The 27,439-nt window shown below is 39.7% G+C and overlaps 1 protein-coding gene across 1 annotated transcript in view; it reads right to left on the bottom strand.

Moving 5' to 3' along the window:
- GSL10 (glucan synthase-like 10) overlaps positions 1-27,439 on the bottom strand; it is a 110,914-nt gene that overhangs the window by 45,369 nt on the left and 38,106 nt on the right. Inside the window, exons 15-32 of the mRNA XM_088717641.1 lie at positions 27,056-27,158; positions 26,795-26,918; positions 26,490-26,667; positions 25,972-26,024; positions 24,434-24,491; positions 24,272-24,356; positions 12,000-12,049; positions 11,838-11,924; positions 11,128-11,213; positions 11,021-11,045; positions 3,447-3,541; positions 3,266-3,347; positions 2,980-3,140; positions 2,779-2,899; positions 1,501-1,598; positions 1,314-1,404; positions 1,021-1,181; positions 798-907 (exon numbers count right to left, since the gene is read on the bottom strand). Coding sequence (XP_088573767.1) covers positions 798-907; positions 1,021-1,181; positions 1,314-1,404; positions 1,501-1,598; positions 2,779-2,899; positions 2,980-3,140; positions 3,266-3,347; positions 3,447-3,541; positions 11,021-11,045; positions 11,128-11,213; positions 11,838-11,924; positions 12,000-12,049; positions 24,272-24,356; positions 24,434-24,491; positions 25,972-26,024; positions 26,490-26,667; positions 26,795-26,918; positions 27,056-27,158 — 1,768 coding nt within the window. The remainder of the gene's footprint in view (positions 1-797; positions 908-1,020; positions 1,182-1,313; positions 1,405-1,500; positions 1,599-2,778; positions 2,900-2,979; positions 3,141-3,265; positions 3,348-3,446; positions 3,542-11,020; positions 11,046-11,127; positions 11,214-11,837; positions 11,925-11,999; positions 12,050-24,271; positions 24,357-24,433; positions 24,492-25,971; positions 26,025-26,489; positions 26,668-26,794; positions 26,919-27,055; positions 27,159-27,439) is intronic.

The raw sequence follows: 27,439 nt of genomic DNA, 5'->3' as shown, positions 1-27,439 counted from the left end.
ACACAGTTGAAATAGACCTTTCATTAGACTCATTACTATACATATCAATAAAACCAAACCATAGAGGGGTTCATGGTTCCAAGGAGAAGGTGAGGGAAAAAGACACTTAGAGCAGCATTGCAACGATTGCACTTGCAAGAAAAAATGTGGAAAATCTTATGCAGGCATCAAGTGTAACCCTTAGTGGAAACCATCCAATACAAAGGACTTAAGGTGACCGCCTTACAGTCAGATTCTTACAACCAGAGACAATTGCCTCATGTCTCGCATGTGTGATAACTAGTCATGAGTGACACCCAAAGACTTACAAAGAAGACCCAGTACATAACTAGAACCCCATACAAGTACGATCCTATTACAATATCAGTATGTTCGGTACAGAGGTTGTTCGGCATATCGACACTCGGTACGCCCTCCATACCACGTATCGTTTCAGCACCGGAATGGTATGGTACACCCAATATGCACCAATACCAACCAGTAGGGATACCATGACTAGCAAAGTAATAGCTATTAAAATGGTGATATAGCGGTTCTTTTTTTTTTTTGTTGTCATCAGTCAACGATATCAAAGAAATAAGGACTTAAGGGGAAAAACAACAATAGTGAATGAAAAACTAAATGGACACTGGCAGGATTGGAAGTTATTTAATGCAAATATAGAATTGGCAAACCAGATCATTAAAAAAGCTGAAAACATCTTTTCTTCCTGTGAAAATTCGTACATTATGAGAACCAAAAATTATGCTTAATTACGTATTCACATGTTCATAACAACAAAAGAAAAGGGAAAAGACCTGGAAAAATCTTTTGGAGGTAAAACAGAATGGATATCCCATCCTCATTCTTCTTCTGGAGTTCAGCCAAGCTATAAAGCACAATCTCAGAGTAATATGGAGTAAAGACACTGCAATGGAAGAAAAGAGAAGAAAAGAAAGGAATAAGAATCAAGACTTCATTAACAATAAGAAACTAAAATAGGCATAAAATAATAAGATATCAGTAATATTTGTATTTCACCTGAATGATACCATTTCAGAAACTGGCCTGGCTGGAGGCATTCGCATAAATAGAGAGTTTGTGAAGAACTCTAGCCTACGCCCAGCCTCCAAGTTTTTCGGGATACTTGCAGCAGATTCCTTGATGGTCAACAGTGAATGCAATCTGTCGACCAATGCTTTCTGCATTCATATTATTTAAATGTTAAAAAGCTGAAATAATATTATAATGTTAATCTAGATGAAAGATGATAACAGCATTATTGGCTATAGACATGTCAAAGCCTAAGGTGAATTCAACAATTTAGAAAATACCAATTCAGGGTCCTTGGGCCACCTTATATTGTTGAAGAGGCGACCTTCACCTCTTGCTTTATTTATCTGACTCCAGGCATCAATGTTACCACTTGAAAAGAGAAGAATTAAGCAGTTAGACCCAAAAAAAAAAAAGAAACAAAAAAATATTTGGTTAAGCACAAGTATAAAAAAGTTTGAACCACACCTCATATCAAGAGTTAAAAAATCATGACGAATCACATCCTCAAGGTCTTGCAAAGCCTTGACAGCACCTTTCGTCAATTCAAGTGACTCATCCTTTTTCTAATAACCAAAACATAAGCAATTAAACTTGCAATAACTGTGTTATGAAGGATTGCAGCAATTAAACCAATCAAAGTATCAAACACATTTGTTACACAACATCGTAATAAAATCATCTACAGGAAACATTCCAAAGAGAAACAAACAAGGAAAAGAATATTTCTATTGCACAAACATAGAAGAATCTGCTAAGAAAAAAGCGTGGATGACTTCATATAACCATGCCTCGCAACAAAGATAAGAATCTACTATTTTTTAGTTTGAACAAGAGCTTTTTTTAAACAATTTATATAAAACCAATGCACCAGAGAAGAAACCCTAGTTTTGTACAATATGATGATGATAGCCTAATACAAATTAAAGAGCAGAAATGTAAACAAGGATTTGCCAACAATATATGTCGTTCAGCTACAACAATTTAACTCAGTCATTAAAAACAGAAACTAGTAATAGAAGGACCATCAAGAAACAGCTTAAGAAGTTTTTAGATAATAGTGAGCACCACCTCTGTGACAAATAATTGAATCTGTTCTTCTGTATTTTGAATTTCATTACACAGCACAATTACCTGACTCCACCTCACAAAATGTAGTAAAATATCAAGCTCCCACATCAAGGAAACAAAGCTTTTTTTTCAGATACTAAACTGCTTAGGTATCACATCAGCATCCACCACCTTTTCCACAAAAAGAGGCACAGCAATGGAGCACAGAACCACCAATTAGAAGATTGAAAATATTGAGCAGACTTTTTACAAGAGGCTGTAAGCCTGACAGACCCACCAATTAGAAGATTGAAAACATTGAGCGGACTTTTTACAAGAGGCTGTCAGCCAGACACTACTACTTCACCAAAGACTAGTGCCAGAGTTCTGGCCATGGGCAACTGAGAGACTTGCAATCAAACTGAGAATACTAATTGGTAGGTGTAGAATAATTCTGACTGATTTTTCGAATTTACCATATGCCTAAACAAAATCTGTAAGCATAAGCAACTGAACTGTTGGCTCTATCCATGATATCCATGTCCTTTTCAATAGTAACATCAGGTTGCGTAGGCCATGGATAGACAACATCCAATGATAATTGTCGTACTCACACCATAACAGAGCATTCTGTAATTGCAAGAAAATGACAAGATTTCATAATCAAGTACTAATAAGCAGAGTGGCCATCCTCACCAGCACGCCAGTCAATGCAGTGATTCTTGAAAATACAAGTGGCAGTTTGCTCAGCTGAAGGTTGGTCAGAAAAATTTTTTTCTTTATACTTTCCTTGATAGCATCATCTACCCTCTCCACCCTGTTTTCAATTCCAACTAAGATGACAACTTAGAAAATATGGAAATAGAAGAAAGAAAGAAAGAAAGAAAACATACTTACCACATCCATCCTTCCTTCTCCAGTATAGATATTAATATAACCTTAATACTGTGATAGCACTCCTCAACTGCATATTTCATGTATTCATCCCTAGAAATTCTGAACCAGAGCTCATCCTGTGAATCCTTACACTCAAGTGCAATATCTCTGGCAAGAAATATCTGATCAAATCAAGCACATCATCAACAAAAGTTAGATGAAAGAGAAAAAGAACAATTTACTCCTAATCTTTAATTCAAATTAGAAACACATATCAACAAAACTGGAAACATTCAATCTGACCTACCTTGCTAACAAGCAAAAATAGGGGCCACTGGACCATTGGAAGAATCCCAGAATTTTTGGGCATAACAAGTAAATCCATCTCTCTGCGCACACATAGAAACAAAATTTTTCAGGTAACATCAGATGGAAAATAACAACAACAGGAAAGTATAAGCACTGGTTTAAAATTAGCTGATACTTACAAATTAGTAATATAATCCTCTTCTCGTAATTTTTTTATAATCTCATTCCAGAAGGGAGCAAATCTAGCAGCATCAAACTTATTCAACTCTGCTTCCTTCGATTAGTAATTTTCAAAAGGTTAATGACAGGAACTACTCCTTTCAGATGTTAAAAACTAGAATACAACCAAATAGCAGAAAATTGAAAAAGCCACCTCTCCTATTTCAGAAGAAAATACAGAAAAAAGATCTTTCAAAATAGTGACAAGCTATCTAAAGACAGCACAGTGTGTGCCCAACATGTGGAATTTAAGCCCATCAAAAGTACTTAACAAGTTACATAATACAAGAATCAAGTCAAGCCAATAGTCAAACCAGATATTAGAGAATAGCTGAATTATAAATCACTAGAAAACAATGAAGGGCCACTTATGGCAGCTACATTGATAAAAACCAGAACATCTTGATAACCTTGCAGCAAGATCAGAAACTAAAAACATGGAAATGATCAGCAGGACATTATAAGAGGAAAGCCAGATGGAATAGTGAGGAAGGAAAAAGACAAGAAAACCGGACGAAGCAGGGGAATGGAATTACCAAGATGAAGATTTCAAGTCTTGTAATTGTTTGACGTTGTTACCTTCAAGAGGAAGAGCAAAAGCAGAAAACGAGTCCCAATATTCACCACACAAAGAGGGACCTCATAAGAATAGATGAAGAAGACACAAAAGTAAAACCTAAAAGAACACCATGGTGAGAAAGCATAACAAAATACAGGAGAAGGGGTCCGGCAACTCCCTTCCATCATCTTAATAGTCTCCCACAAGGTCCGCCAAACCAAGCCGAACTGCCCGGTTCAGCCCATACCGAGCCAACCCAGTGGGGGACTAGGTCAGTTCACCTGTTTTTTTCGAAACCGACTCCGAACTGGCCGGAACCAGTCCCGACCAATAGGAGCAAGTCGGAACCGGTCCTGAACCGTCCAGACTCAGTCCGAACCGGCCGGTTCCGTGCGAAATCAGTGCGAGTCCGACCGGTTCCGAACCAGCCCCCTCCCCCTCTTTCTTTTGTTTTAAAGACTGGTTGGAAAGACTTGAGAAACTCGGCTCCATGCGCAACCGGTGCGAAAGTCAGACCAGTTCCGAACTCGCCCCCTATTTCTTTTGTTTTAAAGACTGGTTGGAAAGGCCCGAAAAACTTCTCAGGCCTTCCCAAGCTATCTCGGGCCATCCCAACCTATCCGAATACCCCCTTCATCATGGCGAAAAATATGCTGATTTAGCACAATTGAAAAAGGATCCAACCCTAAATTAGGTATGCCTCCTCTCCCTTGTCTCATTTTCTCTCCTTTTTTTGGACGCCAAAAAATACTTTGAAATTTGCAAAATAAGGAGAAATTATGCCAAAAATTTTTATTTTGGCATGATTTTATGATATGTCGTAAATCTATAGATGATCTACAAGATGACATAAAAATTTTAATTTTTAAATTATATATAATTTTTAAAAATTAAAAATATATTTTTGGATTAAAAAGGAAAATAAAAAAAATTCAAAAAAAATTAAAATCAAAAGCATATTTAGGAGCATGCAAACTACTCTCCAGCTAAATTTGGCATTTATTTATTCAACTTTTGATATGATCATGCACATAGTGGCCTAGGCCTAAATTTGAAAAAAATTGAGAAATAAGTAGCCTTTGATGCATGCCCATGAGCCTAAAAAAATATATGTAACATCTTTTGTAGGATTCTACAAAGATCTGAACTAAAATTAATTTTTTCAAATATTTATATTTAAAAAGTATTTGTTAATTTCAAAAATAACTAAAAATAAATAATTAATACCAAAAATTATGATAAATTAGTAGCACGTAATACATATTTCAGAAGTATTTTCTAAACTAAAAACATACTTTTCCAAATTTAAGGCATTTAAATATATTTTAAATTTAAATATATTTTTAAATTTAAAAATTATTAAAATATATAAATGATAGTTTTGATGATCATAGATCTAGTGGCCAGAAAGAAAGTGGAGAACATAAGACAACCGTTTATGAGATAGCTGCAACCGCCAGGTGGTCTTCGATTCACCGGTGAGTCCTAGTTTACACATTATAGAGACCACGGTGCACGATCTGATAGAGCCCACAAGAATACGATTACATATAGAAAACGGGCTCCTCGAGATCATTCAGGACACGATGCAGCTGCTGATGACTTCACACAAGGAGTAAGATCTATAGACATCAGCTTTTAAGTCGTATACTAGACCCTATTACCCGCAACCACAAGCATCCTATAATTCATACGGATATGGATATGGATATGGATATGGATATGGTGCGTCTGAGGCGTTGTCTTCTGATAGCTACTACCCTACGCAGCCTGGAGCATCTTACGGGTCAGATTTCGCTATCGCATCTTCGATTGAACCTTCCAAAGTCGTATATCAGTCAGAGAATACCTCTTAAAGCCAGAGCTTTAGTAAGAGATCCGAGAGTGCTTATAACTCAAAGCGTGTTACTTATGAAATGAACATACAAGACTACAACGCCACTTGGCTAGAGCAGTGGGTTGATGTGCCTTCTGACTATGTTAATGATCTAGATATCTAAGAGAGGCATCGCCACTCGACAAGATTTTAGATATCGGTATGTATGTTGTACTTTAAATATATATGTAATTGATTGTATTAATTTATATTTTCCACCTCACTAGTTGATTTTAGGATATTTCAAGTTGCTTCTTGTAGCATGCAACATCTCACTAACCATTTTATGTTTTGTATCACTTCAAAACAACAAGATGCATCATTTAAGTTAAATCGGAATCTTAGAAACATCAAAAAAAAATCCAATTATACTTAAAATTATTGAAAAAGTTGAAAAAATTAATTACCGATTAATCAAAAATTGAAAAACTTAAAAAAAAGGGGCATGCCGGTTCCGACCATATGTCGGTATGGTACCAAACCGGTACCATACCGACCCGCCTACCAATCGGTATGGATCCAAGTACCGGTTCAGCGGACTTTGGTCTCCAAATTTGTTCAGTTAGAATAGATTCTCAAGTCATTTTCCTATACTTTTGTTCTTTTTTAATTTATTGAAGAGCTGAGAGGTCTGAGACATGAAGTTTCTGTTGTTTAGGGTTCAAGATCATCAACGAGGCCAATACAACTTATCGATCCTAGGCACGGAATTGCGCGGGGCAACGAATCGCGACAACTTATCGATCCTAGGCACGGAACTGCGCGGGGCAACGAATCACGCGCCCGCGCCTCTGCGGGCGCTCTGCCCGAGGAGCGCGTGGCCGAAAGGGCCACACAAGCTTTCGCACCGCAAAAAAAAAACGTACAGGTGCGAACCGACAGGTACACGATCGGTACCAACCGCTGGAACCGGCCGGTACCGGTCGAGATCGGCCCGAAAACCGCTAGAACCGGTTTCCACGCTGTCCGGATACCGGTTTCAAGAAGCACCAGTCCGTACCGAGCCGAACAGGCCAGTACGGTCTGGTTCGGCAAGCCATGGTTCAGGCAATACAGTAAGAACCAAGGTCGGCAGAGCCGTCCCGAACCGGGCAGTTCCGACCGTTCCGAGCCGTTGCCGTAGCCGAAGGAGAAGGAAAGAGAGCGAGCAAGGGAGGGAGGAAGAGGAAGAGGTCGGGATGCCAATGAAAGGCCGGCGGAGGGCATGGCTGGTTGCCCTATTTCGAATCCGCCGGCCTCCGCCGGCCCTTCTCTCTCTCTTCCTCTCTCTCACGGTACCATGCCCTCGTCCGTACAGGCTCAGCACAGCCTGTACCGGCTCGGCACGGCCCGTATCAACTCATGCCACCAGAGAACCGATACGATGCTCGGTACCGATTCCTCCGATCTTGATAAGAATCTTACATGCTTTTTCATGTTATCATATGGTCTTTGTAACGAATTTTAAGTTTATTGGTGTCACTAGCTGGCAAATAGTGTTGCGCAATGCATGGCTTAAAGTGCCGACTTTTTCCAAGTAGCACGTACTATGCCAAGCCTATACCAAGATTTCGCACTAGGTCAACAGTAAGCAGCAAGCAAGCCACTTGGTATCGCGAGTGGCAGTTCAGCATACATCAATTGGTATTGCTTAATACTGTGTGGAAAGGGTTTTGTACTACTTTTTGTGTTTCTTTTGATTTTTCAGCATACAATGGCACAAATGCGGGACAGGGCACATGCCTTGCAGCCCCATGACTAGTGCACCCATGCCAACATTCATAAATCCTTGGCATAATGCCAAATTTTATATAGGTACCTAACACCAAGGTTTTAAATCCGTAGGACGGGACTGTCCTAGTTTGGGCATGGAGCGAGGCACCCCGCCATCCCGTTCCATTCCGACACTTAGGATAGGGGATGTCCGAAGACGTGACACTTGGGATAGGGGATGTCCGAAGACGTGACACTTGGGATAGGAGATGTCCGAAGACGTGCCGATGGAGCGCCGAGACGATGGCGAGACGGTCCTATCTCGACACTCGGGACAGTACCCATCCCAGGATCCCACAGGACATCCCATCCAGATTTGAGACCATGCCTAAAACTATACATTGCACATATTCTGCAGCTACCTACAAAAATATCTAAGAAAACTTGGATCCTAAAACCATGTCAAAATTTTTGTTTATGTTTTTAGATTATGTTTCTACATAAGCACAAACAGATCTATGTAGCAATTAAACTTAGTACTCAAAGAATATATAATTATACATATCTTGGCATCCCAATTGCAAATCTTTCCGTGGAATGACATAACTTTCGGCAAAAATGTGCCGAGTGCCAGCATAATCCACAGATTCATCTCCTAAATCCGGTCTTCTTAACCTTAAATCCTATTATGCTACAATGTATTATGCCAATTGATTTCCATGCATAGATTAAAAACATTTCCTTGTCCAAACAAAGTGGTCAGCCATGTAGCTAATGTGGTGGGATGAAAACTAGAGTGGATGGCATTGTGCACCAGAGTATTTCAAAAGCATGTTGAGACAAGTATTTAGACAAAAGTAATTAGAGACATAATTAGCATGAGAGCGCTTGTGCATAAACTAGTTACTCAAGGAGATGTCTCTTTTTATCCAGTAATTGAAAAGCAATACTTTTCAATGAACCAAGAATCAAACAACCAAAAAATCAAGGATCTTGCAAAATGGGATCTACTATCCAAAGATTCAACATTTGGCAAAACATCCACAAAAAAATATAGTTGGAGACCAAGGTTCGCTATATTGGTACCGGACCCCGTACCGATACCACACTAGCATAGTGTCGATATCACTCGATACGGTACGAAATTTTTTTTGACGTACCGAGGGACGGTACAGCACCGGTACCGATACCGATACCGAACCGATACGTTACGTTTGGTACCATCCGATTCGGTACAGTACGGCATACCATGTTGGAGACACAAGGTGAAATCCTACAATATATGTGACAAAAATCCCAACAATATGAAGATCAAAATTCATGAAACGATCAGTCATTGAAGTTTTGTATAGTGGGACCTACCCATGGTTTGCTGAACCGGCCCGCACCTCCAGTTCAGCATGTACCGTACCGGTACCGGCGCCAACCAGTACGGTTCAACCGTGGAAAATTGTTTCGGAACCAATCGGTTCCCGCCGTGTACCGGTACTAACCGGACCGATTCACACCGGCCCGCATGCGCAAGCGCGGTTCCCCGCGCTGGGCAGTGCGCCCGCGTGGGTGCTGAGCAGAGCGCCCGCGTGGGTGCGAGCGGGGAACCGCGCTTGGCCGCGATTCCCCATGCGAGGCATTTAATGCCACTGTGGCATTTAACGCGGTGGGCGTGAATCTGCGTGTGCTACACGCTTCGCGGAATTTTTTTCGCGAGCGCACTACCAGTTCGGTACCGATTCATACCGGTCCGATAGGCGACCAGTACGCATATCGGTACCGGTACAGTGTGCCTTGAACCTACCACAAGAAGTCAGGAACTGATTAAAGGACTAGATGATTAAGAGCTAGGATATCTAGTGCAACAATATGTTGCATGACCTAGGTATCAAGCCAACTACAAAGCGCGGCCCGGTGGATTGAGGCACCCACCATTGCAGTGTTTGAGGTGGGTCAGATGTGCACGACCTTACCCCCGCGTGTCGATAAATTGTTTCCATATTTTGAACCCTGCGACCTCCAGGTCCCAATGCAGCAACCTTACAGTTACGTCAAGGCTCATCCTCTAGGTATTAAACCAACTATAAGAATAAAAATCCAATATAATGACTTAATCATATGTCACATGACTTATTGCGGATTCGGATCAGCCAACAGTGAGATCTGATGGTCTGATAAGCGATGCAATTTTCTCTCCATCATCAAATCGTGGCACCCTAATATAGTAAAACATAAAGATCTACAATACATGGGTGTTAGAATTACGTGCATTTCTAGGAGAAAAATGCATCTAAACCCTAAATATTTGGATACACAGACTCGGCCAAAAAGGGTCCAGACTCCAGAAATTAGGAGAGACTATATGGGCGCTTGGTGCATGAAACAGTGCTGTCAAACAGAGTCACAAAGACAACAACACAATCAAGATAAACAAGTTACATCTAGATAGCGATGAAAGCTAATTGAATTAGAATTAAAAGGCGACGTGATGAGACTTTTCTCTTTGTATAAATAAACCACAGAAGGCCATTTTTGAATACCCATTGTTTTCTAAAGCATTCACTCAGGGCATATCACATATGCAGTATTTAAAGGCACAAAAGGCATGGTCGATGGAGAGCCTAACTTTTCAGGAAACACATAATTCTAGGACATATATGGCATTTAGAAATTCTCAGGGCAAGCTGACAAGAAAAAGTTATTAAGAAGTATGGAGTATAGTTGGTATTGAGCAATTATGGCATGGAATCAAGTACCAAGAAAGAATATTCCCTTCTCACTTTTTTTATAGGCAATAGGAAATAAAGTGAAAAGTCAATTAACTGTTGGAGTGCAGCCCATATTTGTTTATAAAGGGCAAGCTCCCTTTTGTAACCTGGCAAGTGGCAATTGCAGTATATAGGTAATGATGTACAGATATTGATACTTGTCCAAGACCCATACTAATGCTATGTAAAGAGCACAAAGCAACATACCAAACATTCAACACTTTGCTACTCAATCATTTGCCCATGAGAGTTAATGAAAAACATGATAAGTAAAAATACAAATAATATGTTTGATACACTAAGGAAGTAAGGAACATAAAGACATGTATAACTTTTGAATTCTCGTGTCAACAATGATGCACCAAATAATGAAGGAATGGTGCTGAGTTAACAAATGGCAAACTGGATGAGAATAACCCACAAAAAGATCGTATGTACCAGAGAGAGATCCTTTTTTAATAAGATGAACAGGAAAGCAGCTCATAATCAGACAGAAGATCATAACTTTAACCAAAAAACTTGATCATATCTATAGCTGATAATTGGCATACAAAATATAAGTTTTTATTACAGGCTTACAATGAAAAACACAACAACAACCAAAATTAGATGATTGAAAAAACATGGACTTCCAAATTTTTTCTTTACCTGACCAGAGGAACGTAGCAGCCTCCTGTGAAAAGAATCAGACTAACATTCAGAGAAAATTAGAAGAAATAAAAGAATGATAAAGTGAAACCTCAAACATTTAATACCTTTTGGGAAGACCAACATGAAGTTTGTCCATAAATGCTTCAGGAAACTTCTCAAAAAGTTTGTGGACAGCTTTCACAGATCTAATCTGAAGAATAGACCAGGTTGGGAAAAACAATGCAATTGAGCGGAGATCAGTCCAGTCTAAGAGGCAGGACAAAAACTTTAAAAAAAATCACATCAAGAAATAATGCCCGCTAAATTGATCTGCTAACCAGATCATCAGTATATTGGAATTATTTTCAAAAAAAAGTAAGGTATCAGGACCATGAGATTAACCTTAATGAAAATGGATGTGCATGCATGTTGGATGTTCTCTTAAGCATAATTTCACACTTCAAGACCAAATCAAATGAATAATTACAATGAATCACAACAAATTTGTGCTTAAATATGCGCATGAAAAGGAGATCAAAACACAAGGACAGGAAGTAAGGTACTTGGTATCGCTAAACTCAGAACCACTACATGTACCTCTCCTCAAGTCTAGAGGAACTCATGGGCTCAAATCAGGTTGAAGTGCTACAGAACTTCTGTATTATTACATGCGAAACTGTTAGAGGCAATTCTCACATGGCATGGATAGAGCTGGGGCTCATGAACCATTTGCTTTCTAACTTGGGAGGTCATCAGGTTTTAAAGAATAAAATGCTTGACAGAAATTTCCAGTTAAAATAATTATATGTATAATTTCATATTTAAATAGATATACCTCCCCCAAGCGATCTCGAGCCCCAAGTAAGAACCCATAGACAGCCGAAAATATGGTGTAGAACACATAAATATCCAAAAGGTAAATCTGCAAAATAGATTTACATTATAATCTGCAATGTAAGGAATAGAAAGTTGGGGGGAGATGTTGAGGAAGACTCACTGAAACAACTGGTGCCCATAAACTAAGAACTGTCAGTGCATTATGGTTATCTGCAGCCAACAGAACCAATTAAAGAATACATCATAATAGATCAACTAAATCAATAAAAACACAAATTGTAACAATACCATTCCGCATATTCAAAGGTAATTAAGGAATCAGATCATAACGAAGGTAGCAAAATAACTTTAAAATCAGATAAATGTCTCAAAACATAAAGATGAAAGCACCTTCTTGTAACAACACTATCATGTTATACTAGAATAACCTCCCACACAAGTTTCATAAATGATAAACAACTAAAAGTAATGCTTCAACGATGTAGTGAACACTGAGAACATAAAGGATCGCATTTACAAGATATATATGGGATAGAGATTTTGTAACTGAAGGAAAAAAGAGGCAACAGCAGAAAATCTATAGATGCTTCAATCTAAAATGAAAAAACCATTGCAGCACGCAATGCAAATAACCTAGTCAAGGAAAAGCTGAATTCAAGAATTGCATTAAGTTCATCATATCCATGCCAACCTTCACAAAGTACCCAAATAACTCATCAGACATGAGCAGCAAATATTTGATAATCACCTACTTACAGGGATCTCTAATATGAGATACAATCAAAGTTTTACGTGCCAACCACGGTCGGAGAAACTGGTACCGCGCACCATACCGGTTCTCCAGCGGAACGAGTCGGTACGGGCCGTGTCGGGCCCGTACTGAGAGAAAACCGCCAGAACCGGAGAAGAGAAAGAGAGAGTGAGCGGGGGAGGTAGGGAGGGAGAAGAAGCGGTGGCAGACACCAACGGAGGGCCATGGCGGCGGCGAAAGAAATAGGGGCCGCGCCCTCCCCCCCGCCCCGCCCCGTCCCGCGGCTCTCTGTCGCCGCTCGTTCTCCCTCCCCCGCTCGCTCTCTTTCTCTTTTCCTTCTTCGGCTCCGGCAGCAAGCCGTTTTCAATGGTGGAACCATACCGGTGAGCCACTAGTATGGCTTGGAATGGGCGGAACCGGCCAGTTCAGCTCGATTCCGCATTCCATGGTGCCAACCCATATTAGCTTTCTTTTTTTTGACTGTTGAATTTGGAGTTCATGAACTCAAAAGGGAATGCTTCCTTATTTCATGTAATATCTTAAGTAAACAAAATTAAAAGGAAAGAAAAGGCCATTTACTTCATTGCATCTAAATAAGTTTGCTCATCACCTGTTTGTCGACAAAATTCTAAATGTAGAGACCTAGACTTAACATATGTAACCCAACAACCATCTAAATCTTCACTTCAACTGATCTTACCAACCAGCCTACTTAGGTGGTGGAGGAACCAACCTAGTGAAGTAGGCTTGACATAAACCTGAATTGCCTCACCTTGCCAACAAACAAAGGATAGGAGGGTAACACAAGGGAGAAAGGGAATAGGAAATCTTATCTAGAAAAATAGGACGATGATGACGACGACGATGACAACGACGACGACAACGACAATCAAGGGAAATTCGGACAAGATTCTTCCTGGTTTCTTTTGCAAGAACTTTAAGTAGCTTCTGTGTGTTTCCTGAATTTACGCTTTTAAGTTTTCTAATCAATCTCAAGCTTGTATTTCATTTCTCAATAATTAGGCCCTCTTTCATATTGAGTTTGGAGGGCCAAAAATTGATTTGATGACTTTGAGGTGCTTGGTAGACATTTTGAAACAACTTTCTACCCCCTCCAAAAGCTAAAAAAAAGTCTACTAGAGCAACGTAATGAAATATAAGACGAAAATTCTGAAAAGAGAAAAATGCCCATATTAATTCTACATTACATAACAAAACATAATGTAATGCAATGTAATATAATGGTAATGTAATATAATAATATATTATTATAATATTGTATCATCTAATATTATTATAATGAAATAATATAATACAATATAACAATATTATTATGTCATATAATATAATTATATAATATAAAATCATATAATAATATGATATTACATAATATAATATAACATCATAAGATTTATATAATATAATTATTTTGCAAGGCATTGCATAGTATTATATTATAACAAAAATAACAATATCATTATAATGAGATAAACTTGGCTACAACAAAGTGAATCTTTACAAGGATTCAGTTAGGTCTAGATCTGATGATGGGGTCCCACATCAATCATTCAACCCATTAGATGTATCTACTACCTTTAAACTATTTACACAGCAAAATCATGTGATTTGAAAATCCCCAGCCTATGCATCAAATAGTCAAAATATTAGACAATTTGAATAACATGAAACAATAAATCTATTTTTTACCACTCAATACAAAGGCTAGAAGTCTCCAAATCAAATAATTTTTTATATGTAAGCAGTTTAGAAGTAGTATGTGAGGCCTGGCCCATTGGCCAGTCTATTACTAAGATGGCCTAGCTCCCCTAAGGCATGCATTATCCAAGTCAAAAGAGGAGACCGACTCCGGTTTTTCCTCGACTCCGCCAGAGGCTAAGAAACCCTAGCCCCCATCACTAATGAATCCCCGCTTCCACCCCTTTAGTGCACCACCGGTCCTCTCTCTCTCTCTCTCCTCTCTCTTCTCTACTCTTAGAAAACACTTAGCTTGTGCCGCCTTCCTCGAGAACTCGTCGAACCGAGGTGCCACTATTAGCCACACTAAGACCCTCTCTCCTTCCTATACATTTAACATCCATCGACCTGATTTCATCGTGAAATAGCCAAATCTCACATAGATTGCCATCTCTAATTTAACGATAGCCACCTCCCCTATTTTCATGACCATAAAACCCCTTCAATCACTAGATGAGCCCCACCTTCACTACCCTTCATGACCAGGCATTGGGACCCAGTCAACGACAAGCAAGACGAGACTCAATCGACGCCAAGCCCCCTTTGATCCTATATTTTCAGTCGAGCTGCTTTCCTTTCTTCTCTTTCTCGTTCCCCCGCTACCACCACTATCACTAGCCTTGGGCCTTCTAACTGTGACCCACCACCACCAAACTCCGCCACCCTTTTTCTCTCCCTCTTTCCCACCCTCGATTAAACCTCATGAAGACCCCTTCCCCTCTTTGTTTTCTTCTCTCTCTATTTCTCTTTTTCTCTCTCTTTCTCTCCCTAGGCCTCTACGTGGACCTCAGTAGAGGCCCCTTTCTCTATACTCTTTTCTGTGTTGCTCGATCGATCATAGTAAAGGGATTTGAATCAATCTTGCAACCGCCCATCGTGTCAACCTCCACCCCGGCCTTTGCCAAGCATCTTTGGACCCAACAATTAATAGCTCCTTGTCATACTATCTTTGCCCTGAACAAACTCCCATTTTGTGATTTGACCACTTAAGAGTTACCTAGATTACACCGATCCAGGTTGTTGGACGCCGCCACCTAGCCGGCCTTATCCATTCGACATCTCTTCCTACTATTTTTCATCATTACCCCTATTCCCTCTGTAGATCACCTCAAGTTGTTCGTCTTGATTCTATGTAGGGGTGCAATCATCCAGACAAGAGAAGTCCAACAAGGGTTTTACACTCTAATCCTTAAATCGAGGTAAAATCTTAACCATTTTATTTATTTAATTTTGATAATTGTATGGGTCAGGGTAAGGTAAGAAAATCTAGGGTTAGAGGTAGTAGGGGCATCAAGATATAGAATTAGAAAATCAGTAAATAATTAATTAAATTAATATTGCATATGGTTGGTCAACTTCCATACAAGCTAAGGATCATGTTGTTGTCGGTAATTATCATGTTCGTCTAGATCCTAGGTGTATCGAAGACTTTGAGTTTTATTTTAAAATTTATGATGGCCAAATCTTGATATTAGGTTCTAAAGGAAATTTTCAAAATTAGGTGGGTTCGTCTACTAAGTAAGCTCGCAAGGCAAGTAATGTTCACCTTTCCTATTTTTTTCATTTATTTACTTCAAATAGATATTGATATCAAATAAATTATAAATCGATTAACATGCAATTCATGAATTTTATGAGTTTGTTGAACCTGTGTTTAAAAGGAAAATAGAATTGTAAATCGAGACTATTATTTTATTGCCAAATATTATGCTCATAGGAGCATACTTATAGATTCTAGCCCATTTCATAAGATACAAGTGCAATATTCAGGCCCTCGTTGCAGGGTCTTGGCATGGTATTCTAGCCCACTGCACAAGGTATAAGAGTAGTTCTCTAGCCCAGACACGGTAAAAGTGTAGTCATAATCTGATAGGTTGTTAGAGTTGAAATATGATATTTTAAATCATTCTTTCGAATACGAAAATGAATACTTGAGAAATTCCATACATTCTTCTTGCATCTTATTAAAGTATAACAATTTTGTATATATGCTTGGTAAAACTTATTTAACTTACTACTTGAATTATCTAACTAAGATATTCATTACTTACTAGGCTGTTGAGCTCATTGTTTGGTAACTTCTTTATAGATCCAGCAAACTATTGTGGGAGTTCTCGCCATAGCCAAGAATTAGTATTCGTTTTCTTTGATTTAACATATTGGTGAACATTTAATGTTAGATTATAGTGAACAAAAATTCTTAAAGTTTCTTGTTAGTTTTGGACTTTTTAAATCATTATTTTTAGAATTTTAGTTTCTCTGATTATATTCCACTACCTTATTTATTCTATTATGATATCATGATGGATGTATTGTGATGCAAGGGACAGGAAGTAGGAGGATGATGGTGGAGAAGATAATGACAACTTCTCTCTTTTTTTTTCCACTCTTTGGGGCAGATATGCTTGGGTAGGGATGAGCGGAGAGCGTTGTTCATTTGGGTGAGGATGTGGCTAGATTGGGTGTGGCCAAGTGTAGATTGGGGGTGGCATAGATAGGTTGAATGAGTTGCAATTAGACTTGATGTGGCTTGACTAAACTAGATGAGGCGTGGCTATAAGAAGAAGAGCACTCAAACTCTCTAATATGTGGCGTGAGAATGGAAATAGTAAGGATGTCGTGAGAATGGAAATAGTAAGAATGGAAGGAGTCCTACCTTCACTAGGACTTTCAAATAAGATGGCGTGAGAATGGGTGGAGTCCCACCTTCACTCAAACTCTTAAATAACTTGGCATTAGAGCAGGTGAAGGAGTACCACCTTCACTCAACCTCTCTATTTAACTTGGTGCCTCACCAAGGGAAGAAAGCGTCGCGCTTCAGAAGAATGTTCCAATTCTAAACTTTTTTCTCTCTAAAAATCTCTATTCTACCGATTTATTCATCATCACTCCTTTTATAGTGTAGGAGGTTGGAAACAAACACAAACAACCAGCTCTTATCCGCTAGAGATTAGGAGTTTGAGATAAATCAAACTCCTTTATACAAGGACTCGCTAACACTCGATCTTTGAATGAGTCAAACAAACAAAGTAAAACAGAAGGACTCTCATGTCTCTAGTGGGCTTCACGCATGCTTTGAATGGGCTTCATGCACACCTGAATTTTTAAATAAAAGGACAAGCAAACAACTAAACAAAACAATCAAGGACTCTTCTAGCTACACGGCAGAAAAAAAACTAGACTCAATGTGGCTTCACCCACGCCCCTGGTTGGCCTCGCGCGCCCAATTGCCATCAATTTCCCCCGGATGAGAAAAAACTCGACTCCGTCGAGTTGCATGACTGGTAGAGCTCGTACAAATCAGGGTTCAGGCGTTGGACCTCTTCTGTCTTCAACCACAAACAATCAGATAAAGGGTGATTCTTCCACTTCACCAAAAATTTCTGGTATCCTCCACAACGTGTTAAAACTAGGTGATCATCCACAATATCTGCAATCTCGTCTTTGGGGCAGATCGTCCAGGGAGTGCAGGCACTGGCGGTGTGTCTTCATTTTCAGAATGATGCCCTTCATATGGCTGCAAGTCCTCTACATTGACAATAGGGCTGACTTGAAGGTCCTCGGGTAAGTCTAGCACATATGCCTTTGATCCCAAACACTTCAGAAATTTGAATGGTCCTGTCCTTCGCGGATGAAGCTTCTGATAGCTTTTGCGAGAGAACTGTTCAGCCCTTAGCCGCATTAGAACAAGATCACCTTCCTTGAATTCAATCAAACGCCTCCTTTCACCAGCCTGCTGCTTGTATAAACCAGTACTTGTAGCCAATCAACTTCAGCATGTAACTCCTGAATATGCTTCGAGAAGTCCACCCCACTCTCACTAACTCGCAAATTGATGGGTAAAGGAACCAGGTCAATTGGCTGTCGTGGCTTCATTCCCAACACGACTTCAAAAGGTGATAGCCCAATCATTCAGTTAATGGAACTGTTATAGGCAAATTCAGCGTTAGACAAAATAATATCCGATGAAGTAATGTGATCATGAACCAAACAACGAAGTAAGTTGCCTAGGCTTCGATTCACGACCTCCATTTGCCCATCAGTTTGAGGATGATAGGCACTTGAATAAGACAACCAAGTACCAAGTTTCGCACATAATGTCTTCCCAAAATAACAGACAAACTTGACATCTCGAACTGAAACTATCATCTTTGATAGTCCATGTAGACGAACCACTTCTTTCAAAAATAAGGAGACCACCCGAGCAGCATCATAAGTTTTGGAGCAACGTACAAAGTGTGCCATCTTTGAGAACCGATCCACAATAACAAAGATTAAGTCATGACCATGTAACGACTTCGATAGCCCTAGTATGAAGTCCATACTAAGATCTTCCCAAGGAGAGTTCGGAAGTGGCAAGGGTGTGTAGAGTCCAGCGTTGGTCTTTGTCCCCTTGACTAGCTGACATGTGCGGCATAGCTTGATGATTCGGGTCCCATCCTTCCGCATTATTGGCCAGAAGAACTGGTCTTCAACCATAGCTAGAGTCTTATCGCGACCGAAATGTCCAACCAAGCCTCCACCGTGGATCTCCGTGATGACGTGATCACATAGAGAGGTCTCCGGGATACAAAGCCTTGTGCCACGGAATAAGAAGCCATCATGCAAAGAATACGCCAAGTGTTGCTTCCTATCTCCCGCAAATAAATCCGAATATATCGGTTTGAAATAAGGATCTGAGGAATATAAAAGTTTCAGCTCCTCAAAACCAGCAACCTTTGCATTCAGAACAGATAATAGATGAGACTTCCGGCTCAATGCATCTGTCACTCGGTTCTCCACGCCAGATTGATGCTTCAAGACAAAGTTAAATTGCTGCAATACATCCACCCAAGGTTCGCCATACCGGTACCGAATCCCGTACCGGTGCCGCACTAGTATAGGCGTACCGAGTGTCGGTACGGTACGGTATGCGGTACGCCAGGCGTACCGACATTGGTGTACCGATACCGGTATCCATCGGTACGGGTATGGTACGCTTGGTACCGACCGGTACCGATCGGTACAGCGAACCTTGCATCCACCCATTTGGCATGCCGTGCTGAGCTTCTTTTGAAAGTTTATGTACTTCAAAGAATCATGATCTATATATAGCACAAATTTTTGGGGAAGTAGATAATGCTTCCAATTTTTAAGAGTTTGGACAACAGCATAAAACTCAACATCATAGGTTGAATAATTCCTCTTTGCCTCATTAAGCTTTTCGCTGAAGAAAGCCACAGGATGTCCTTCCTAACTTAGAACTCCTCCAATGCCAACGTGAGAAGCATCACAAGAGACTTCAAAGACTTGTTCAAAGTTGGAAAGCCGAAGAATTAAGGCTTGAGTAAGTCTCTCCTTGATCTCTTCAAACGCCTTGGTAGCCGCGACTGTCCACTGAAACAACCCTACCTTCATATAGCTCATGAATGGCGCCATGATTGAACTGAAATTGCGGATGAATTTGCGATAAAAAGTGGCTAACCCGTGGAAACTCCTTGCTTCATGCATGTTGCTAGCAATTGGCCAATCTCGTATGGCCCGAATCTTCTCCGAATCCGCTTCAACACCTTGATTAGAAATAATAAAACCCAAGAAGGAACCCGTGAATTAGCAAATGAACACTTCTTCAAATTAATGTAGAACTTCTCCGAACATAGAACTCGTAGGACTTGTCGAAGATGCTCCTTGTGTTCCTCTCGGCTTCTACTAAAAATCAGAATATCAACAAAATAAATCACCATGAACTCCCCTACGAATGGCTTCAATATTTGAGTCATGACTCTCATGAATGTGCTTGGCGCATTGGTCAGCCCGAATGGCATGACCAACCACTCGTAGAGCCATCTTTTGTCTTGAATGTTGTCTTCCATTCATCCCCAGGTCTGATCCAAATCTGATGGTATCTATTTCGCAAATCTAACTTTCAAAAAATTGAACCATACAGCAAATCAAACATATCATCTACACTAGGAATAGGGAAGCGACACTTAACAGTAATTTTGTTAATAGCCCTACTGTCGATGCACATACGCCAAGTACCGTCCTTCTTGGGGGTGAGCAATGCTGGGACTGCGCAGGGGCTGAGGCTCTCCTTGATGAAACCCTTATCCAATAACTCTTGTACTTGCCGGCATAGCTCCTCATGCTCCTTGGGATTCAACCGATATGCGGTAGATTGGGTAGACTAGGTTCTGCGACAAGATCAATTGCATGCTGGATGTCACAGTCACGCACTGGCGGAAGTTTCTATGGCAATTTTTCAGGAATGACATCAGAAAAATCCTCCAGAATAGCCCTAAAATCTGATGGTATCTCCTCTGTATTTTCATAATCAACTTCCCTAGCAACCAATGCGAACATAACCCCAACTTCATGGCTTACCTCCTCAAACCGCCTCATGGATAGCGCCCTTTAGAGTGCTGGATTTTCTGGTTTGAAATCAGCAATCTGCAGCGGCTTCAAAACTATTTTTTTGCCATGCATAAGAGAATAGCAATTGGAATACCCATCATACTTTACCCGTCGATCAAACAGCCATGGTCTTCCTATCAGGATGTGGCATACCTTCATGGGTAGAATATCGCACCACATGGTCTCCTAGAAGTCCTTTCCCAACGAAAAATGAACTAGGCACCTTTGCTTCACATGAATAGAGGTATCATCAATCCAACTCACCCGGTATGGCTTGGGATGGGGCTCCGGTTGCAGCTTCATCTTGTCCACCAACTCGAGGAAAACCATGTTCATCCAACTCCCATTGTCAATGATGAGATTCATCGCTTTGTTTTGGTATTCAAACCGGGTATGGAAGATGTTTGTGCGCAGCCAGTCCTCTTCCATGTCTTCGCCTTGCTTACGGCCGAACAGGACCCTGCGAGCAACACATACTGGCAAGTTGGATACTTCAAGTTTTACCTCCTAATTTTTTGAATTGTCAGGACTACCAGGTTCATCTTCCATGTTTTCCGGCTCTGGGAAAACATGCTCCCAAACAGCATCCATCCTCTGACTCAAGTCAGCAACTCATCTCGTTGACGTTGTGATGGACAACCAGTGTTGTAAGTACGGCCTCTCCTCGTACTCATAATGACAGCAGCTCCCATGGAACCACCGCTCTAATACCAAAATTGATGCAAGGGACGGGAAGTAGGAGGATGATGGTGGAGAAGACAATGACAACTCACTTTTTCTTCACTCTTTGGGGCGGATTGCTTGGGTAGGGATGAGCGGAGAGCGTTGTTAATTTGGGTGAGGATGTGGCTAGATTGGGTGTGGCCGAGTGTAGATTGGGTATGGTGTAGATAGGTTGAATGAGTTGCAATTAGACTTGATGTGGTTTGACTAAACTAGATGAGGCATGGCTAGAAGAAGAAGAGTCTTGTTGGCACTCAAACTCTCTAATATGTGGCGTGAGAATGAAAATAGTAAGGATGGCGTGAGAATGAAAATAGTTAGGATGGCGTGGAGATGGAAGGAGTCCTATCTTCACTAAGACTCTAAAATAAGATGGCGTAAGAATGGGTGAAGGAGTCCCACCTTCACTCAAACTCTCAAATAACTTGGCATGAGAGTGGGTGAAGAAGTCCCACCTTCACTTAACCTCTCTATTTAACTTAGCATCTCACCAAGAAAAAGAAGCGCCGCACTTCAGAAAAATGATCCAATTCTAAACTTTTTTCTCTCTACAAATCTCTATTCTGCCGATTTATTCATCATCCCTTCTTTTATAGTGTAGGAGGTTGGAAACAAACACAAACAACCAGCTCTTATCCGCTGGAGATTAGGAGTTTGAGATAAAGCAAACTCCTTTATACAAGGACTCACTAACACTCAATCTTTGAATGAGTCAAACAAACAAAGAAAAATAGGACTCTCGTGACTCTAGTGGGCTTCCCGCACGCTTTGAATGAGCTTCACGCACACCTGAATTTTTAAACAAAAGGGCAAGAAAACTAAGCAAAACAATCAAGGACTCTTCTAGCTACACGACAGAAAAAAACTAGACTTAATGTGGTTTCACGCCAAGGTCCGTCATACCGACCGTACCAACGTACCGGTGGGCACCAGTACCGGTACGGTACCAATATCGTACTGAACCGAACCGGATCGTACCGACCCAGTTCGAGGACAGCGCGGGGGAGCGCTGGCGCACGGCCCAGCGCGTGCGGTCGCGCTGCCCAGCGCGTGCGGTCGCGCTGCCCAGCGCGTGGCCCCGCACGCGCGAAACGCGTGTTTCCCTTATTTTCCTCATTTTTTCAATTAAAATAGGAACCCGCAACGCGTTTTCCCGGCCATTTTCCTTGTGGACGCATTTCCCGCGCGGGATTTACTTCTTCCCGAGCCTTCATGTTTCTTCTCCTCTCTCCCCTGCTCTTCTCTCTCCTCCGCTCCTCTCCCGCGAGCAAGCCCCGACGAGGATCCTCTCTCCTCCGGTCTTCTCCCGTGAGCAAGCTCCAACGAGGATCGCCTCGACGAGGCCCGGTAACGGTAAGTCTCCTCTCTCTCCTCTTTCTCTTCTTCCTCTTCTTCCTCTTCTTCTCCTCTTTCTCTTCTTCCTCTTCTTCCTCTTTCTTCCTCTTCTTTCTTGTTTTTCTTCCCCTTCTTTCTTCTTCCCCGATCGGTTCCGACCCAGACTGGGTCGGAACCGATTTTATATGCCGTACCGGACCGGTGCCTTCGGTTCCGGTCGGTTTAGCATACCTTGCTTCACGCATGCCCCCGGTTTGGCTCACGCACGCCCAATTGCCATCATATTGCATGCTTGAGGAATGACACCCTATAAGTATGCAACGTTTGCCATGTATCTGACTTGTGATTTCAGGTCGAGGGTGTGATATAGTCGATCGCATCTAATAGCTTGGATCCCCAATGTAAGATCCCATCATCTAATATAGACATAATCAGATCTAAGCGGAGATCCACTTGAATATAGCCAACTCTATCTTTTATTTTAATATATTATAATATTATATTATATTATTCTAACTATTATATCATTATAATAATATTTTATAATATTATTATATGATAATAATATATTGCAATAACTATATAATATTATTATATTATAATAATATTACTAGAATATATTAATAATATAATATATTATCATATTTCTATAATAACAATTGCTTATTTATTATATTATTTAGATAAAATATCAAAATTAAAAAGTTATAAATTGGGAAGATTTTATAATAGCACAAATAGTTAGACAATTGAAAGCATTTTATTGGTTTGGTTACCAAAACGATATTACAGTTCTATAGCACTTAAACAAATGGTTAAGCAATATAGAAGGCATGGTTAGGCGGCCAACAGGCTCAATTCTTGCAGGACATTCCTACATAAATGTCCAAACATGCCCTAAATATTGATTGGAATTCTAAACCACAAGGTCTTTTCCAAAGTTTATTGTGCTGCATGTAACTCATCCACAAGATTTAAAATTTTCTTTGTAAACTCATGTTCAATGTCAAAAATTCATGTGGATTTGAAGTCCTAATCTTATTTGTTATTTCCAAAGTTTATCTAATCTAAAATTGACCATGTATGTGCTACCAATTATTAAGTTGTCCCAAATCTTATAGCAAATTAACAAACTCTGATCTGGTTTTGCATGAGAATCTGCACTTGAGTCAATTTTGAAATTAATTTCAACTTTATATCTGAGATACATGGAACCATTTGATCTTTTGAATTCTTAACGAGCTAATATATGTCTTTTGCCTTGAAATCATATTTTTATTGGAAGCTTCTAATCAGATACTAGCAAATTCATTGGTATCACTTAAGCAAAGGTGCATGGTAGAGTTGTGTAACATTGCACAGTTAAGCTTTTCTCAGCCAAACAAAAAATGAAGACAATCGAAGTGACACAGATACCATCACTGCCAACATCAAGAACCTAAGCAAAGTAGCAATGGTTAACTAGATATACTTACGTCTAGATACCAAATCATGCCACGAATATTGTAAGCCCGTAAAGTTCACGATAACCTTTGTTGGTGAAACCAACGGCTTGATCTGCATGGCACAATGCATGTCAGAAACACAAAACATGTAAATAAATGGACCATCAGTAGTTTGCAAATGCCACTTTCCTGGAGAAAATAGGTAAATGAAAATTTTGCACCCAATACGACGAGCCAAAAGAGTACATATCTGCAATATCAGAAAGGTTAGAGAGCATTTTTCTTTATTTTTTTTTCAAAGACAGCACTTTTAGGTGCAGAGCAAGAATTTTTCAATACATGTTGCACACAGTAAGGAAAAAGAATTGACACTTGACAAGTTCGTAGCTTCATGCCAAGTAACAGTAAAACCAAAGTTGGAAACATTCAAGCACCATTTGGGTCAATCAAATAATTAAAGGAAACAAGTGAATAACAGAAATAAATTGTTCAATTATTGCTGTTCATACTGCAACATAAGAGAGAAAAGTTTGAATAAGTGCAGAAAAAATAGGAATAATGCTTATGCCTTTTAATAAACAAAACTCAATGCACAGACCTTTAATGTGAAACTATTATATCTTAGCTAAGGGAATAACAAGCTAATGTTATACAGATAAGTAAAACTACTTTAATGCAGACATCCTTGATGAGTGTTTAAGAGATATCTGATGTAAATAAAGCAATAAGGAACATAGCCATTAAACTCTACAGGAAGAATTCATGACACCTTTACCGGCAAAAAACTATATTTCATTGGTTCAACAATTGATAGGACCATGCAAACGCTTGATGCTTCATAAAATAAAATGAGAACTTAAACGAAAGTAAACCCTTAAGTATGAAAACAACTGGATAACTGTGAAATCTAAAATTAGTAAAGCCAACCAAATAACAAACAACTCATATTTATCCTATCAAATTATAATAGACTCAGCTAAAAGGTACAATTAAGAAGGGTACTAATACCATGTACACCCTTGGATATGGTGTTCATTCTTGCTAACCTGCATAGTGGCATCTAATTGTGACAAAAAATTTGCCCAATTATTGACCTGAAATTAGCCAATGATGGCCAGATGAATGTTGAACTGAACTTGTGCTAACCTAAGATTCTCAAGGGACACCAATAATTCATCATCAGATTACACAGCATAACATAATGGATAACTATCAGAAATAGATAGCAAAATATTAAAATTTGTGCCCTTAGTTTTGTCATCTTTAACAACGGTCTCCTTTAGCCAGCTCAACTGAAAAACCAGATGATAGGCTAAGAATGATGACCAATCAAGTTCTCATCACATACATAATCATAACCATCTCGTAAGTAAAGAAGACAACAGAATAATGGCAAGCATATGGTTGGAAAATGCTTGGTGAAACTTAAATTGAAAGTTAAACCAACCAGATGCATGGAAGTTTGCCATACCAATAAAATTAACACTGGCAATGTGATAGCTGAAAAATGCTACTTCAGTATTTAAGTCAATCATGAAACACAATGAAATTATCAACATTGTTCTGAATAAGATAGTATATTTAATGTCAGCCAAACCCCTATTATGGTCAAGTTAAAAGATATGTCAGCTACATGATAGTAGCATACAAGATTAGAAAAATTTACATAAAATAATGAATGTTTCACCAGCAACTACCAGCACATTTTGCTTAATAAAGAAGTTACTTACTTGATATAGTCGGTGGTACGCTCATACATTCCACGTCCAACATAGTAGTGTTCCTTCATAGAGAAAAAAAATACATTAGAGCTTAAAAGTATATAATTTAAAAAAATATTATCATTGAAAAAAAACAAGAACTTTACATCACAACACAGTCTGCTGAACTTTTCTGAACCACCTGTACCAAGGCGTACCATATCGTACTAGTGTGAAACTGTGATGGATCCTAGGTTTGGTTCGGTCTATGAGCTGAACCGATACATGCCAGTCCAAACCAAGTGGCACCACCCTGTACCACCCAGTACTAACCCATATCGCCAGGTTATAGGCGATATTGTGGCTAAGAGTGCGAAGAAAATGTTGGGTGCCTGTGCTGGTACAAGAAGCATACCGTACCGTATAAATCATATGGTATCGAACCAGTAACATACCGGTGCAGTTTCTGGTACTGGTTTTCCAAAACTTGCATCACTACATATTTAAGATGACTTTTAAAAGGCTAGGGCCATGAGGTAAGCAAGAACCTGGTGCATCCACTTAGCAAGGCGCACAATAGACCAACGATCACACGGCTCAGTTAGACGGTGGCAAAATGGGATTCGCAAGAGAATGCTAAGAAAGAGTTTGCATGCAGCATATATGCCTACTACAAAGACATATATCCTGAAAAAAATGGAATTAGATCCCTCCTGGAGTGCTTTCCTGAAAGAAAGAGACAACAATACATAAGCATATTAAAATTCATAGAAAAGTAGCAAGCATTTAAGATATAAGAAATTAATTTATACAAAGCAAGAACAAAAGAAAACTAGAGCAATATGAAGCTTACACATATAGGTAACAAACGACCAATGAAGCAGCCGAAAACCAAAAGAAGCGACAAAATATTCGGGTAACAGCTGAACGGCGAGATGTTGAATAAGCACCATACATCATTAGAATGTCCAGTACACCTGTGTCACAAAATAAACAGACCCAGAATAAACGACATAACTTTCTGTAGTTTCCAAGTACTTTGGTTGATATTTATCATATAGCACTCATCACTTGGGCAAGGTGCTAATTGCTGATCTTATAAAAAAAAACTTACTCTGAAAAAATTTCATTACAACATATGTGGGGCCCAGACTAAGAACCAGTTTGATGGTTTCCAAATTCAGATGACCATCTTTGAAGGCAACAATAGTCAATCCCTGGAAACAGGATAAATAATCTATTTTATAAATCATACATAAGTAGCATATGTGTTAAATAACCTGTAGAGCATGCAGCAAATTGTGCCTAAAACAAGAAAGCGCAATCATGGAAAGGAAAAGTAATTAAGAACTAAATCAATCAGAAAAATACGTTATACTTGCATTAACTTACAAAGAAGTGATTTAAAGAAGATCAGCAAATCATACAGCCAAGGTCCGCCGTACCGGTACCGGTCGGCGTACCGGTGGCCGGCCGGACCGGTACGGTACCGGTCCGG

Source organism: Phoenix dactylifera, chromosome 3, assembly GCF_051530095.1.
Source record: "Phoenix dactylifera cultivar Ajwa chromosome 3, Ajwa_hap1_PhDact_Kaust_v1.1, whole genome shotgun sequence".
Lineage (NCBI taxonomy): Eukaryota > Viridiplantae > Streptophyta > Magnoliopsida > Arecales > Arecaceae > Phoenix > Phoenix dactylifera.
The sequence above is the reverse complement of the archived record's forward strand: the minus strand, read 5'-3'. Positions and strand labels throughout refer to the sequence as shown.